General features: G+C 47.3%; 1 protein-coding gene across 1 annotated transcript in view; it reads left to right on the top strand.

The window, feature by feature from the left end:
- Positions 1–3,662: 3,662 nt before the first annotated feature.
- The window catches only part of BTBD10 (BTB domain containing 10), a 34,406-nt gene continuing 20,788 nt past the window's right edge, over positions 3,663–17,280 (top strand). Inside the window, exon 1 of the mRNA XM_089667995.1 lies at positions 3,663–3,883. Coding sequence (XP_089524121.1) covers positions 3,730–3,883 — 154 coding nt within the window. The 5' untranslated portion in view covers positions 3,663–3,729. The remainder of the gene's footprint in view (positions 3,884–17,280) is intronic.

The raw sequence follows: 17,280 nt of genomic DNA on the forward strand, positions 1-17,280 counted from the left end.
GACTGGAAGGGGGGTGAAAGCGTCCGGACTGGAAGGGGGGTGAAAGCGTCCGGACTGGAAGGGGGGTGAAAGCGTCCGGACTGGAAGGGGGGTGAAAGCGTCCGGACTGGAAGGGGGGGAAAGCGTCCGGACTGGAAGGGGGGTGAAAGCGTCCGAACTGGAAGGGGGGTGAAAGCGTCCGAACTGGAAGGGGGGTGAAAGCGTCCGGACTGGAAGGGGGGTGAAAGCGTCCGGACTGGAAGGGGGGGGAAAGCGTCCGGACTGGAAGGGGGGGGGAAAGCGTCCGGACTGGAAGGGGGGGGGAAAGCGTCCGGACTGGAAGGGGGGGGGAAAGCGTCCGGACTGGAAGGGAGGGGGAAAGCGTCCGGACTGGAAGGGGGGGGGAAAGCGTCCGGACTGGAAGGGGGGGGAAAGCGTGCGGACTGGAAGAGGGGTGAAAGCGTGCGGACTGGAAGAGGGGTGAAAGCGTGCGGACTGGAAGGGGGGTGAAAGCGTGCGGACTGGAAGGGGGGGGAAAGCGTGCGGACTGGAAGGGGGGGGAAAGCGTGCGGACTGGAAGTGGTTAGCGCACTGAAAGGGATGGGGTAAACACAGCGGCCATGTTGCATTCAACAGACTAGAGGTCAGGGCTGATGTGTACTGAACCACGGGGTACTTGAAGTGGAAAATGCCCCTATTCCACAGCTTGTGATTTGCCAGCCAAAAGGAAAGAAGTGGGTGACAAAGGGGCGAGATTGGGTTGATTGGGGGGGTCCGATTAACATAGAGAATATCTAAAGCCAAAGCTGGTATATAATTTTGGATGGAGTAGAAAAATGGTGGTTTTAGCCATCAGTGTGCCATTGAGCTTTCCCTTCATTTCCTGTCCTGTAGAAACAGAAAATGAGAAAATTTTACCAAATTTGAAGGAAATCCCCTTAAGACCGTTATCAGAACTGGTGAAAACTCAAAATCTAAAGGCCAACTCCAGGGGATGTAAAAACACATCCTTTGCAATGGACCCTCCCCACCCCCACCCTGCATAGGTTAAATGCTGATTGTCTTGGGAAGAGGTGAAGAGACTAGATCGCTTACCCTACACCAGCACCTCCTCCTCCACTGGAGGCCCGGTCTGTGGGCAGAGCCTCTTCCTCCACTGGTGGCCCCAGTCTGTGGGCAGAGCCTCTTCCTCCACTGGTGGCCCCGGTCTGTGGGCAGAGCCTCTTCCTCCACTGGTGGCCCCGGTCTGTGGGCAGAGCCTCTTCCTCCACTGGTGGCCCCGGTCTGTGGGCAGAGCCTCTTCCTCCACTGGTGGCCCCGGTCTGTGGGCAGAGCCTCTTCCTTATCACCTGCAGTATAGGGACAATAGCCCCGCAGAGGTGGCTGGAGTCTCTTTGGAGCTGGTCGCAGCTTACAGAGCAGAATGAGGAGGACTGATTGCAGTGCTGGAAGGAGCCTTCCGAAGCAAGGAGTACGGCAAGTATTTTGCTCCTTAATCCTCTGCCCCTAGACTAAGCCATACACTATACAACTTTCTGTTCAATTTCTGCCCAATTTCCTTCAGATTTACCTTCTACTATGTAGTGCAAGGGCCTGCTTAATTGGATACAATTGAAAGTGTTTAGGTTTGACCTCCTACAGTGAAGGAAATGCCGATTTGCTCCCCTGTTGATTTTGAATGTTCGCCCCTCACAAAGAAATGATCGGTCTAAAAATCGAATGTTCCCTGTATTGTAACACTGAGAGACAGAATACAACAACAAATTCAGCAGAAATGCGTCTAACAAATGATGACTGATCTGCATGTTCATGAGGGAAATAAGGATTTGATCCCCTTCACAAAACATGACTTAGTACTTGGTGGCAAATCCCTTGTTGGCCATCACAGAGGTCAGACGTTTCCTGGAGTTGGCCCCCAGGTTCGCACACATCTCGAGAGGGATTTTGGCCCACTCCTCTTGGCAGATCCTCTCCAAGTCGTTAAGGTTGACAACTCAAACTTTCAGCTCCCTCCACAGATTTTCAATCGGATGAAGGTCTGGAGACTGGCTAGACTACTCCAGGACCTTAATGTGCTTCTTCTTGAGCCGCTCCTTTGTTGCCTTGGCCGTGTGTTTTGGGTCATTGTCATGCTGGAACACCTATCCACGACCCATTTTCAATGCCTTGGCTGAGGGAAGAAGGTTCTCACCCAAGATTTGATGGTACATTGCCCCGTCCATCGTCCCTTTGATGCGGTGCAGTTGTCCTGTCCCCTTAGCAGAAAAACACCCCCAAAGCAGAATGTTTCCACCACCATGTTTGACAGTTGGGATGGTGTTCTTGGGGTCATAGGCAGCATTCCTCTTCCTCCAAACACGGGGAGTTGAGTTGATGACAAAGAGCTCGATTTTGCTCTCATCTGACCACAACACTTTCAACCAGTCCTTGAAGTGGGGGGGGGGGGGGGGAGGGGAGAGTCCCCAAGGAATTCCCCAGATTTGTTGGGATTTCCTCCCACTTCCTCTTTGGCTATGGGACAGGAAGTAAAGGGAAATCTCCGCAATGGGACACAGATGGCGAAAAAAATCCAGCAGGGGGAAATGAAAAAAAAAAACTACTTTAACGGTATCTGCGCACCACAAACTTGACATTTTTAATGTTCAACCCCCCCCCCCCATATCCATGGCTCAATGCTTTATTTTGTTGAGCAATCACTTTGAAACCAACCCCCACCACCCTTTAGAATTTCTAACCATGACCATCTTGAAGCGGAGTTCCAGTCTTTTTTTTTTTTTTTGTTGTATTTTGTTTTTGTTTTGTTTAAAGCACCTCCGTTACAGTGGCAGTTTGTGCCATAAGCTGCATATGAAGTTGTTTTGTCTTGTTTTTTTTTTTTTTTTTGAAGATACTCCCTGGCCTATCACGATCCTGTATTCTTCCATCTTCACTGTGGGCATCTGAAGCCCATGTGCATTTTCTTCCGGAATACGGTGCAGCTGGGTAGCCAGCATGCACCTCCCGATCTCGTGTCTGCACAGTGCGTAGAAAGCACTGCACACTCGTTGCAGAGCGGAGGACGCCCGTTGACTACTGGGATTGGTGACGCGTATATCCCAGGAACCAATCAGGCAAGAGGATGCGATCGGAAGTGCAGTGCTTCAGGCAGCCTAAAGTATGAAGACTTTGGGAGAGAAAAAATGTGCCAACCGTCGATAGGACAGCAGGAAGCAATACACGGGGACAAACTTTAAAAAGCAGGTGGAACTCTTCTTTAAGGGTGGATGAATTGTCTAGTATTTACTGTACTTCCTGGAGTCCATCTGCGCTTAACTCAGGCCTGCAGGCATGAGGGTGTGCTTAGCTGAGAAAGCTCCTCCTCCGCACCTCCTATGAAGACTCCTAGGATGTATGATATCATCTTGTCCTAGACCAGAAACCAGGAAGCAACTGAAAAACTGTAAATAATAAAAAATAAATAAAAATGTAAAACCGGTAACTATAATCTGCCTTCCTATCTATTTATCGATTTATCTACTAATGATAGCAACGTAAGGATTAACAATAGTATTGATTAATTTCGCCTTCCTGCCTGCACTGGGTTTTCCTTTAGACATCCTATTCATATCTGGCTGGGAAAATGCTGATATGTAAAAATTGCAATCATTACATTTACTTTACCTGTCATCACTAATAATCAGCTTTTTTTTTTTTTCTTACTTTCCCAGCACTCCATCACGTGGTGCCAGATCTGGAAGCAGCCACACAAAGATGAGTCTCCATGGTGCCAGCGGCGGTCACGAGCGATCACGGGACAGGCGGCGATCCAGTGACAGGTCTCGGGACTCATCCCACGAGAGAGGCGAGAGTCAGTTGACCCCGTGCATCCGAAACGTTACCTCGCCCACGCGGCAGCATCAGGGCGGTACGTGTCCTCTTAATATTGACCTCAGATCCGCACTCTGCGTCTCGCAGCTACAAGAAATTTTTTTATTTAAAGTTTTATATATAAATAATAATTTATATGTATGTAATTTATATATATATATATATATATATATATTAAAATAAAAAAAATGTATTTAGCTATATATATATATATATATATATATATATATATATATATATATATATATATATATATATATAAAATTTATTTATTTTATTTTTTATTTATTTTAAGTTTTTATATATTATTTATTTAAATCAAAAACTTTAAATAAATTATATATATATATATATATATATATATCTATATTTTTAATATAGATCTAAAAATATATATATTATTTATTTTAAGTTTTATATTTAAATAAATAATATATAAAAACTTAAAATAAATAAAAAATAAAATAAATACATTTTTTATATATATATATATATATATATATATATATATATATATATATATATATATATAAGTTATATATATATAAGTTTTTTTCTATATATATTTATATTGTATAACTAAACCCTCCTATCCTTTGCAACCAGGGAACCATGTGATCTGTTTTGACACCAGCTATTTGGTGGCTTTTGAAAGTTCGGTTGAGCGCAGAAGCAACAGTGACATATCATTCGGGCCCCGTTCACACTAGAGCATTTGTGATGCTCGGGCAGAATTACCGCGATTCTGCCCGCGATCCCAAAACGCTCTGCACAAGTGACAGATCGCACCACGCCTGTTAGGATGCCATTCTACTTCACAGGCACCAAAACGTGGTGCGGTCCTGCCGCGGGTTGTCATCACAGCTGACATCACAGCAAACCTTGTTTCCCAAAAGAAGCTTCTTTTTGAGCGACCAGCATTGAATGCAGTGCGGTTTTTTTTTTTTTTTTTTTCTCCTTTAATCGCAGCGGAACCACAGCATGTTTTGGTGTCTTTGAAAATGAATGGCAACTGAACAGGCGTGGTGCGATTTTTGTCATTTGTGCAGCAGAGCGTTTTGGGATCGAGGGCAGGATTTGCAGCGCAGCTTCCCGAGTGTGAACGGGGCCTCATGGCACACTTTATAATGGAACTAAACTTGTAATTTTTTAACTTTTCCAAAACCGTTGCACACAAGGCATGCTGCGAATGAGAACGGTCACAGGTGCTTGTTCTGTTAGCCGAACTTTCGAACCATCGAATGGCTGGTGTCATCACATGTGCAGCACCATGGCAACTGTGGACCAAACAGGCGCAAAGATGGCCCCTGCCTTGGCTGGAGGATAGGAGGGGTGTACTTCCACTTTAATAATATGAAAAAAAAGCACAAAGTGTGAAGGTTTGTGCGCTACACATCCAGTAACTTGTATTTATTTTTAAATTTCAAAAAGATATCATGCTTTGATTTTTATTAAACCGATATGCAAAGGATTTGCTTAAGTGAGGACTCTACTAATCAGCGTTTGTACTGACTACAAAACATAACCTCAGTGCTGTCAGAGTGCCACGCCTTGTGCGGGACAAATGGTTTGTGGTCTCTGTACTACTAACAGTCTCATTCATGTGGAAGATTTAAAAAAAAAAAAAAAATCTATGGTTATAGCCACCCCCCCTTGTCTTCAGCATGTCACTGCTAAATGTGTTTGGTTTTCCCCATCATTCTATGCAGAGCCTGAAATCAGATTACCGATATCCCCTGCAAAAGCAGCTCAGTTTTTAAAGTGTTACTAAACCATGGACCCCACATTCACTATATCCGCTCTCCCCGGACCCCGCATTTACTATATCCGCTCTCCCTGGACCCCGCATTCACTATATCCTCTCTCCCTGGACCCCGCATTCACTATATCCTCTCTCCCCGGACCCCGCATTCAATATATCTGCTCTCCCCGGACCCCGCATTCACTATATCCGCTCTCCCCGGACCCCGCATTTACTATATCCGCTCTCCCCGGACCCTGCATTCAATATATCTGCTCTCCCCGGACCCCGCATTCACTATATCTGCTCTCCCCGGACCCCGCATTCCCTATATCTGGTCTCCCCGGACCCTGCATTCCCTATATCCGCTCTCCCCGGACCCCGCATTCGCTATATCCGCTCTCCCCGGACCCCGCATTCGCTATATCCGCTCTCCCCGGACCCCGCATTCGCTATATCCGCTCTCCCCGGACCCCGCATTCGCTATATCCGCTCTCCCCGGACCCCGCATTCGCTATATCCGCTCTCCCCGGACCCCGCATTCGCTATATCCGCTCTCCCCGGACCCCGCATTCGCTATATCCGCTCTCCCCGGACCCCGCATTCGCTATATCCGCTCTCCCCGGACCCCGCATTCCCTATATCCGCTCTCCCCGGACCCCGCATTCACTATATCCGCTCTCCCCGGACCCCGCATTCACTATATCCGCTCTCCCCGGACCCTGCATTCACTATATCCCCTCTCCCCGGACCCCGCATTCACTATATCCGCTCTCCCCGGACCCCGCATTCACTATATCCGCTCTCCCCGGACCCCGCATTCACTATATCCGCTCCCCCCGGACTCCGCATTCACTATATCCGCTCCCCCCGGACTCCGCATTCACTATATCCGCTCTCTTTGGACCCCGCGTTCACTATAGCCGATCTCCCTGGACCCCGCGTTCACTATATCCGCTGTCCCCGGGCCCCCGCGTTCACTATATCCGCTGTCCCCGGGCCCCCGCGTTCACTGTATCCGCTGTCCCCGGGCCCCCGCGTTCACTGTATCCGCTGTCCCCGGGCCCCCGCGTTCACTGTATCCGCTGTCCCCGGGCCCCCGCGTTCACTGTATCCGCTGTCCCCGGGCCCCCGCGTTCACTGTATCCGCTGTCCCCGGGCCCCCGCGTTCACTGTATCCGCTGTCCCCGGGCCCCCGCGTTCACTGTATCCGCTGTCCCCGGGCCCCCGCGTTCACTGTATCCGCTGTCCCCGGGCCCCCGCGTTCACTGTATCCGCTGTCCCCGGGCCCCCGCGTTCACTATATCCGCTCTCCCTGGACCCTGCGTTCACTATATCTGGTCTCCCACAGTACACAGAACATGGATATGCAATTATTGTAGTAAATATAAACTGCTAAATACCTTTTTCTCATCAGTAGTATAGAGCAGTCTTGTGACTTCCATCAGTGTCCAGCCGAGCACTGGTTAAAGCTTGTAGGAGGAGTGTTTTGCTCTAGAAGGATGCAGAACCCCCTGACCCAGCACTGATTGATCCTGTGCTGATCACATGCACCCTCTCAAGAATAAAAAAAATAACCTCATTAGCAATACAAACCAAACTGCGCATGTGCAGAGTGACTCCACACGATATGTCTTATCAGGAGAAGAGGGGGGCACTGGAAGAAGGGGAGGATCAGAGAAGACAGGATCAAACAGCCTTTTTACACAATGCAGCTGATTAACCCCTTAGGTTCCACAGTGAGTATAACCAGCACGCCTTACTGCATCTACAGACTGATTGTACTGTTTTGGGTTCAGTAACACTTTAACTACTTATTTTAACGGATACCTAGCTCTGGTAATGAGCAAATTTATAACTTAAATAGCTTTTGTGTCTTGAGTTCCTAAATCGGGGATTTCTGCGAATTTTGCATATTGGCCGATCTAAACCAGACGTGAAGTCATTTAGTGGCTGTGCCCACCCCCACCCCCGAAACCCCATAACCCCCAGCATGCTGTGGAAGGAGGAATGGCTCCTAACTTTTTAATTCTTCCACATGTCTTCCATGTCTGACTGTTGGAGGTCCGGGCAGCCCCTCAGCAAGTAGGTGGGCGTTCACAGGAGAGGTAGTTGCTTCTTAGGAACATCATGTGTCCGGTGTGGATCCACGCAGTGCTTAGTAGAGCTTTTTTTTTTTTTTTTTTTTTTTCTTTCTTTTTCTTTTTTCTTTTTTGTTCTGACACCTCAGACATAAATTTGGCAATTGATGCACAGAGAGACTTCATTCACATGGGGGTAATACAGCGAGTGCCATGTTTGCTCGAATGAGGATGCACAGGCAGCATGGACACAGCCGCTGCTCCTGATTTGACATCCCTGCAGATGCATGGCCTCCAATGTAGACGGTGTGCGTTTTGGGGGGGGGGGGGGGCTTGCACCCGCATGGATATCCTATTTGGCGCAGTGCCCGTGTTTGTGCAGTGGCTGCATCCCAATTGACACGAATGGGACTGCCTGCACTGGGATGCATGGAACACCCGTGCATCCCCGTGCGGTCAAACGTGTCCCTTGCACAGGTATAGGCTGCAGTACGTCTCACGTGAAGGAGGCCGAAGGTTGCTGGTTGCATTGAAGTAGTCTGTTGCACTCACCGGCCACTTGATTCGGTCCACCTGTTCAATCGCTCGGTAACACAAATTGCTAATCAGCCAATCGCACGGCAGCAACTCATTTAGGCATCTAGATGGGGTGAAGACGACTCGCTGAAGTTCAATCCGAGCATCAGAATGGGGAAGAAAGGGGATTTAAGTGACTTTGATCGTGGCGTGGTTGTCGGTGCCAGACGGGCTGGTCTGAGTAGTTCAAAAACTGCTCATCTGGGATTTTCACGCTCAACCACCTCTAGTGAAATCCAGACTCCTCAGACCAGGCAATCTTCTTTTGTCCATTTTTGGTGAGGCTGTGCGAATTGTACCAATTAAATGGGGGTGGACTCCTGCGCTGCCAAATATCCTCACAAGGGGAAAAAATGGTCCTGCGCGTTTTTGGTTGCGGTGCGATTAGAGCCATACAAAATGTCCGGCTCCGATCGCACCGCATATAAATCACACGTGATGTGCAGAGGAATGCGGTGCAGATCCCGTGCGAATCACATGCGATATACCGCACCGCATGTATGTGAACCCGGGCATTAAACAGAAGTCAATGCAAGTGGCAATGAAATTGGGGGAAAAAGGTAGTGCAGGAACTATTTTTTTAAATCGTGCTACTTCAAATCGCTCTGGTTAAGACCGTCCCATAGAAACTCATGAGATGCAACTTCAGGTATGATTTGTAAATCTCATGCAGCACCTGAAGTGGCGGTGATGTGAACCTGGTTAAATCCCCTTTCTTCTCCATTCTGATACTCTGTTTGAACTTCAGCAAGTTGTCTTCACCACGTCTAGATGCCTAAATGAATTGAGTTGCTGCCATTGATTGGCTGATTACCAATTTGTGTTACCGAGCGATTGAAGCGGTGGACCGAATAAAGTGGCCGGTGAGTGTATTTCGATGAGTATAGAAAGTTGTTCCAAAATACAGCATCACTGTTCTAGTACCAGTAGTATCCCTCGTTGGTGATAAAGTGCAATAACCCGTATCGGTGAATTCGCCATCGTCCCGACCAATCGGAACGAACCCTTCTAGCGGACTGCCGCGGGTTTCTGCACTGTACCCCGTATGTATTGCTGTTTGTGTGCCTGTGCCGTCACCATGGTAACTGCATCATTTTTTTATATCGGTTGACGTCACCAATCTCACTTAGCGTCGCGGCGAGGACGTAGCGGTCACTTCTACCATTAACTCGCTATGTGTTCTGGTCTGTTTTGGGGCCCATGGTAGTCACTTGTCCTGCTCTTGTATTGCCCTCTCCCAGATTTTGAGTGACTCTCTGCTGGTTAGGGCTCAGGAAGGAAATCATGTGCTGACTTGCCAGCTTGTTGGAAAATTTCTGCAGTATGGAACTGACCCCCCTCATCCAAAAAAAAAAAAAAAATGTGAAGAGGAGTTCATACACATGGGGCGTTTTAATAACGCTGGTAACATTGGCTGCATAAAAGTCGCACGAAAAATGTGACTTTTTCTGCATTTTTGTATTTATTTCAGGTACTTATATAGCGCCATCAATGTACGCCGCGATCTCTCTCTCTCTCTCTCTCTCTCTATATAATTACATTCACATCAGTCCCCGCCCCCGAGGAACGTACAATCTAAGGTCCCTAACTCACATTCATACATACACATACTAGGAGCCAGTTCACCTACCAGCATGTCTTTGGAGTGTGGGAGGAAACCCTTGCAGGCACAGGGAGAACATGCAAACTCCAGGCAGGAGGTGCCGTGGTTGGGATTTGAACCAACGACCTGAGTACTGCCAGGCGGAAGTGCTAACCATTTAGTCACTGTGCTGCCCAATATAATGGGAGACAACACAGCAACAATGCAATCTTACAATCTAAGGTCCCTAACTCGCCTTCATACACACACATTAGGGACAATTTAGACAGGAGCCAATTCACCTACCAGCATGTCTTTGGCGTGTGGGAGGAAACCGGAGCACCCGGAGGAAAACCACACAGGGAGAACATGCAAACTCCAGGCAGATGGTGCCGTGGTTGGGATTCCAACCAACGACCCAGGAGGAAGTGCTAACCATTTAGCTACTGTGCAGCCCAGTGTATTAGCATTTACCGGCGTTTTGCCGCATATTTTTGCTTTTGCGTTTTTTAGAGTTTTTTTTTTTCTAGTCAAAAAAAGTCCAAAAACGTTGATTTGCCACGATTTACCGCTCTTTGTCACGTTTTTCAGCGTTTAGGGTTTTTACAGCTATGATACTCCTCTAGAAGTCCACTAGTTCTGGGTTTTTTCCAGCCAAAAAATGCTGATTCCAGTCTATGTGTGTATGGACACCGAGGATAACATGCTGGGGATGGACGCTGTAGAAAAAAACGTCAAAAGCCAAAAACAGCCGCTGTAAAAACGTCCCGTGTGCAGGAGGACTTATTGGTGCTTGAGCTGGTGCTGACCATCTAGGAAGTCTCGGCAAAAACAGAGATGATTGCTCGGCTCTACACAAAGTATAGGTAGATGTGTCCCCACTTGTCATTCATATTTGCCACACAGCCAGGCTACCCTCTTTTCCTTTCTTTGCGTTCTTTGCTTTGTTTCCTTTTTGTTTCCTTTCTTTCCTTTTTGTTTCCTTTCTTTCCTTTTTGTTCCCTTTCTTTCCCTTTCTTTGCTTTCTTTGCCCTTTCTTTCCTTTTTGTTTCCCTTTCTTTCCTTTTTGTTTCCCTTTCTTTCCTTTTTGTTTCCCTTTCTTTCCTTTTTGTTTCCCTTTCTTCCCCTGCTTTCTTCCCCTGCTTTCTTCCCCTGCTTTCTTCCCCTGCTTTCTTCCCCTGCTTTCTTCCCCTGCTTTCTTCCCCTGCTTTCTTCCCCTGCTTTCTTCCCCTGCTTTCTTCCCCTGCCTTTCCCTTCTTTCCCTGCTTTCTTCCCTTTCTTTCCCTTCTTTCCCTGCTTTCTTCCCTTTCTTTCCCTTCTTCCCCTGCTTTCTTCCCCTGCTTTCTTCCCCTGCTTTCTTCCCCTGCTTTCTTCCCCTGCTTTCTTCCCCTGCTTTCTTCCCCTGCCTTTCCCTTCTTTCCCTGCTTTCTTCCCTTTCTTTCCCTTCTTTCCCTGCTTTCTTCCCTTTCTTTCCCTTCTTCCCCTGCTTTCTTCCCCTGCTTTCTTCCCCTGCTTTCTTCCCCTGCTTTCTTCCCCTGCTTTCTTCCCCTGCTTTCTTCCCCTGCTTTCTTCCCCTGCTTTCTTCCCCTGCTTTCTTCCCCTTCTTTCCCTTCTTCCCCTGCTTTCTTCCCTTTCTTTCCCTTCTTCCCCTGCTTTCTTCCCCTGCTTTCTTCCCTTTCTTTCCCTGCTTTCCCTGCTTTCTTCCCTTTCTTTCCCTTCTTTCCCTGCTTTCTTCCCTTTCTTTCCCTTCTTTCCCTGCTTTCTTCCCTTTCTTTCCCTTCTTTCCCTGCTTTCTTCCCTTTCTTTCCCTTCTTTCCCTGCTTTCTTCCCTTTCTTTCCCTTCTTTCCCTGCTTTCTTTCCCTTTTTGTTTTCTTTCATTTCATTTTTTTTCCAAGCAGACTTCTGCAGCAGGAGCTCATGTTACACACACAGCTGAATGAGTCAGAAGAGGGACATGCACCCCTTTTTGTGCTCAGCAGATTCTCTCTGTATATTTTCATACGGGATTTATATGGCGCCAACAGTTTGCGCAGCGCTTTACAATATAAGCGAGACAGTACAATTACAATACATTTCAGTATAGAAGGAATAGGAGGGCCCGGCTCATGGAGCTTACAATCTAAAGGAGGGGGGTGGGGTGGTACAAAAGGTGATAGCTGTAGACGATGTTCTGATGGAGGTGATTCAAGTACAGTTCTTAGGTGGAGGTGGGGTAGTTTTAAAAGATCACCTAAAGGCAGACAGGGTGGGGGCTGACCGGACATACTGGGGTAGGGAGTTCCAGAGGATGGGAGAGGCTCTGGAGAAGTCCTGGAGGCGAGCGTGGGAGGAGGTGATGAGGGAGCTAGAGAGGAGGATATCATGAGAGGAGCAGAGCGGGCGATTTGGGCGATTATCTGAGGATGAGGTTGGTGATGTAACCAGGGGCAGTGTTGTGGATGGCTTTGTAAGCTGTGGCTAGTATTTTGAATTTTATACATTGCGATAGTGGGAAGCCAGTGGAGGGATTGGCAGAGAGGGGCAGCAGTCGCTGATTGGTTGGTAAGGTGTATGAGCCTAGCAGCAGCATTCATAATAGAATGAAGGGGGGATAGCCTGTGTAACGGTAGACCAGTGAGGAGGGACTAATCTCTATTATTTACATCCGACAGGTTTATGGTGCTCCAGGAGGATAACATGCGTAGTTCTGACGCACATTATTCTCCTGGAGCTCAATGTAAGATGCACGTTATGTAAGAGCTCTTATTATAAATAAATAACGTGCGGAGTTCTGACGCTGCTTGCTGTGGTCTCAGCTCCTTCAAGAGCTTGAACTGCTATGTCTGCCGTTATGAACTGCTATGTGAACTCATTCACAAAATACAAAGGCTTCTGTGAATGGGCAACACTCCTCTCACAGCCGGAGTATATCCTTGGTAGTGCAATAAACCTGTCATATATATATATATATATATATATATATATATATATACATATATAGTTATAGAGATAGATATATAGATATATATATACAGTTGTGACCAAAATTATTCAACCCCCACTGAAATTGAGTGTTTTGGCCAGTTTGACATTGCTTTTGATCATTCAGTCATCTTGCTTACATTTACATTAAAGAGGCACTTGTAGGTCAGACAAATATAACATAACAGTTATAATGAAATAACCACAAATGTCTTTTCTGTGCTCACAGCATTATCAGTTTTATTCAACCCCCAAGTGACATTCAATCTTAGTACTTAGTACAGCATCCTTTTACAGTTATAACAGCTTTTAAACGTGAAGCATAGCTTGACACAAGTGTCTTGCAGCGATCTACGGGTATCTTCGCCCATTCTTCATGGGCAAAGGCCTCCAGTTCAGTCACATTCTTAGGCTTGCGCACTGCAACTGCTTTCTTTAAGTCCCACCAGAGGTTCTCAATCGGATTTAAGTCTGGTGACTGCGATGGCCACTCCAAAATGTTCCAGCCTTTCCTCTGCAACCATGCTCTAGTGGACTTGGAGGTATGCTTGGGATCATTGTCCTGTTGAAAGGTCCAACGTCTCCCAAGCCTCAGGTGTGTGACGGACTGCATCACGTTTCCATCCAATATCTCCTGGTACTGAAGAGAATTCATGGTACCTTGCACACGCTGAAGCTTCCCTGTACCTGCAGAAGCAAAACAGCCCCAAAGCATGATTGACCCTCCACCATGCTTCACAGTAGGCAAGGTGTTCTTTTCATCATAGGCCTTGTTCTTCCTCCTCCAAACATAGCGTTGATCCATGGGCCCAAACAGTTCTAATTTTGTTTCATCAGTCCACAGAACACTATCCCACAACTTTTGTGGTTTGTCCACATGGCTTTTGGCATACTGCAGTCGACTCTTCTTATTCTTTGGAGACAGCAAGGGGGTACGCCTGGGAGTTCTGGCACGGAGGCCTTCATTACGCAGTGTGCGTCTTATTGTCTGGGCTGAAACTTCTGTACCCACATCTGACAAATCTTTTCTCAGTTCCTCAGCAGTCACACGGGGACTTCTCTCCACTCTACGCTTCAGGTAGCGCACAGCAGTCGAAGTCAGCATCTTCTTTCTGCCACGACCAGGTAGCGTTTCAACAGTGCCCTTTGCCTTGAATTTGCGAATGATGCTTCCTAAGGTGTCTCTTGGTATGTTTAACATCTTTGCAATCTTCTTATAGCCATTGCCCTTCCTGTGAAGAGAAATCACCTCTTCTCTTGTCTTCCTGGACCATTCTCTTGCCTTCACCATGTTTGTAACCACACCAGTAAATGTCTAGAAGGAGCTGAGTATCACAGTCATTTTAAAGCTGCCTAATTGGTGCTTATTATGCTTGATTGCTGCTCGGTGACATCCACAGGTGTTTTCAATACCTGATGGAAAGCACCTGTATGAACCTCTGTTCTTCAGAGTGGTAGTCTTTAAGGGGTTGAATAATTGTGGCAATGAAGAAACCACATAAGAACCATTTACTACTGTATTACATAAACAATTGATGTCATTTTAGTTGCATTTGGGTAGTTACAACGTCCTTGTAGGATTTGATTCTGAATACAATTCCAAATGTACACTATAGTCCCTAAACCCCTTTACAGCATTGGGGGTTGAATAATTTTGGTCACAACTGTATATATATATATATAGATATATATATATATATATATATATATATATATATATTTATTTTAATTATTAAATATATATTTATATAAAAATAATAGAGATTAAGTCCCAGAGGTGACATGCACCTAATTGGACATCACACCACTGTCTAGACAGAGGGTCAGGGGTCATGCAGCCTCATAGGACAGTCAGAGGAGAATGAAAATCCATCCTACAAGATTAACAAGTGCGCAGCTGGACACTGATAGAAGTCACACAACTGTTATATACTGCTGATGAGAAAAGGTATTTAGCAGTTTATATTTATTAAAATAATTGCATTTCCGTGTTCTGTGTACTGTGCGGATATAGTGGATGCGGGGTCTGGGGAGAGCGGATATAGTGAATGCGGGGTCCGGGGAGAGCGGATATAGTGAATGCGGGGTCCGGGGAGAGCGGATATAGTGAATGCAGGGTCCGGGGAGAGATTAGATATAGTGAATGCGGGGCCCGGGGAGAGCGGATATAGTGAATGCGGGGTCTGGGGAGAGTGGATATAGTGAATGCGGGGTCCAGGGAGAGCGGATATAGTGAATGCAGGGTCCGGGGAGAGAGGATATAGTGAATGCAGGGTCCGGGGAGAGCGAATATAGTGAATGCAGGGTCCGGGGAGAGAGGATATAGTGAATGCAGGGTCCGGGGAGAGCGAATATAGTGAATGCGGGGTCCAGGGAGAGCGGATATAGTGAATGCGGGGTCCGGGGAGAGCGGATATAGTGAATGCAGGGTCCGGGGAGAGCGGATATAGTGAATGCGGGGTCCGGGGAGAGCGGATATAGTGAATGCGGGGTCCAGGGAGAGCGGATATAGTGAATGCGGGGTCCGGGGAGAGCGGATATAGTGAATGCGGGGTCCGGGGAGAGCGGATATAGTGAATGCGGGGTCCGGGGAGAGCGGATATAGTGAATGCAGGGTCCGGGGAGAGCGGATATAGTGAATGCGGGGTCCGGGGAGAGCGGATATAGTGAATGCGGGGTCCGGGGAGAGCGGATATAGTGAATGCGGGGTTCGGGGAGAGCGGATATAGTGAATGCGGGGTCCGGGGAGAGCGGATATAGTGAGTGCGGGGTCCGGCGAGAGCGGATATAGTGAGTGCGGGATTCGGGAAGAGACCTTATATAGTGAATGCGGGGTCCGGGGAGAGCGGATATAGTGAATGCGGGGTCCGGCGAGAGCGGATATAGTGAGTGCGGGATTCGGGAAGAGACCTTATATAGTGAATGCGGCGCCCTGGGTTTAGTAACACTTTAAAGCCGTATGGGGAGCTATAGATAAGAACAAAGTGTTAAGTAAGCCATCCAAAGATGGAGTGATTTTCTTTTGCAGGAAAGAAATCGCTCGATTCCCCGATCAACACAATCAGTATTGATGGGAGAATCCCTCCCGCAGAGCCATTGTGTTCTCCCGGTGGGGGGTGGGGGAAGCCATCTCCATCGGGAGTACACTGTGATTGCTACTAGCGGCTATAATAGCCGCTCGCAATAATACCATGTAAAACCCGACAGCCTGGTTCTGATTGATCGATCAACTTGTGTACATTCAGCCTGCCCATACATGGTTCAAATCTCAGCCGGTTCAGAAGGAACCAGCCACAATTCGAGACGTCTATGGCCGGCTTAAGGTCCATCCATCCTCAACAAAACCTGCAGCTCAGGGGATTGATTTATGATGCTTCCCTTGTAGTGAGGGCGGCACATGCGTGGTACTTCCATGCTTTGCTCTACTGCATGGCAGCGGTGAGTATTTTACCTGCCCACAAGGGGAATCTTTCCTACATCTCCATGACATAATAGAAGCCTGAGGTACATGTTCTCGCCCATTTGGAGTTTAGAAATGGCCCATTAGTAGCAATGAATGCTCAGACTCCGGACCGCCCATTCTGACGTACAGATTTCTTCTTCTGATACCTTTTTATGACCATTTTTTAAGGCCTGTGGTTCATGTTGATCTTTTCACAAAAGATGAATCAGCTGAGCTGTCATAGAACGTGTGGCTCACCAGGAACGTCCGGCTTTGCCCAGAACCGCGAGGAGCAGATTATCATAAAAGCTGTTTATTCTTTTCTCACATTTTGATACTTTACACCTCATTATTTGCTGATCATGTAGAGAAGCCTTGGAAATGATTTCCCAGCAATACGCCATTACCTCAGTCTTGGCACCGGGGTCCTGAGATGACCCTCGGCAATCCGGTTTAAGGAGCTGGAAATATCTGCAATCGATGAGAATTGAGTCAGTTTGTGCAGAGAGAGGAAGGAAGGAATCTGTCCTGTTACTGCTGCCTGTACGCAATATCATTGATGGAGCCAATGGCGCGGCCTTCTGTAGGTGATTATCGGCTTTTAAAAGTGTTTTTTGTTTTTCTTGTGAATAAAGCCTCATGCACACTGGGAATCCAAAAAAGAAGTCGCTTTTAACGGCGTTTGACTTTTTTTTTCTTTTTTTTTTTTTCAGCCTCTAAACGCCCCTCTTAGTCTAGGTGTCCATGCACACAGACGTATTTGGAGTGTTTGAGCAGGAAAAACGCTTGACGCTCCGAAATGCTGGGCGCGTTTTTAGCACTTGAGCGTTCATTTATTTCAGTGGCGACAATCAATTATTACCCCCCATTTTAAGTCTGTTGTGCAACGGAACTGACCCAGACTGCGCTTGAGTACTTCGAATAACACTTCCCCGTCCGAACACCGACAACAGACACCACAGCCGACCGTACAAGACTAGACACCACCAGTCTTGAAGTAATCCAGTACATAGGTGACTTTATTTGAACACAGATACAAGATATATACAC

The sequence above is a fragment of the Staurois parvus genome, unplaced genomic scaffold (assembly GCF_062004578.1).
Source record: "Staurois parvus isolate SC_StPar_1 unplaced genomic scaffold, SC_StPar_1.0 ptg003729l, whole genome shotgun sequence".
Classification (NCBI taxonomy): Eukaryota; Metazoa; Chordata; class Amphibia; order Anura; family Ranidae; genus Staurois; species Staurois parvus.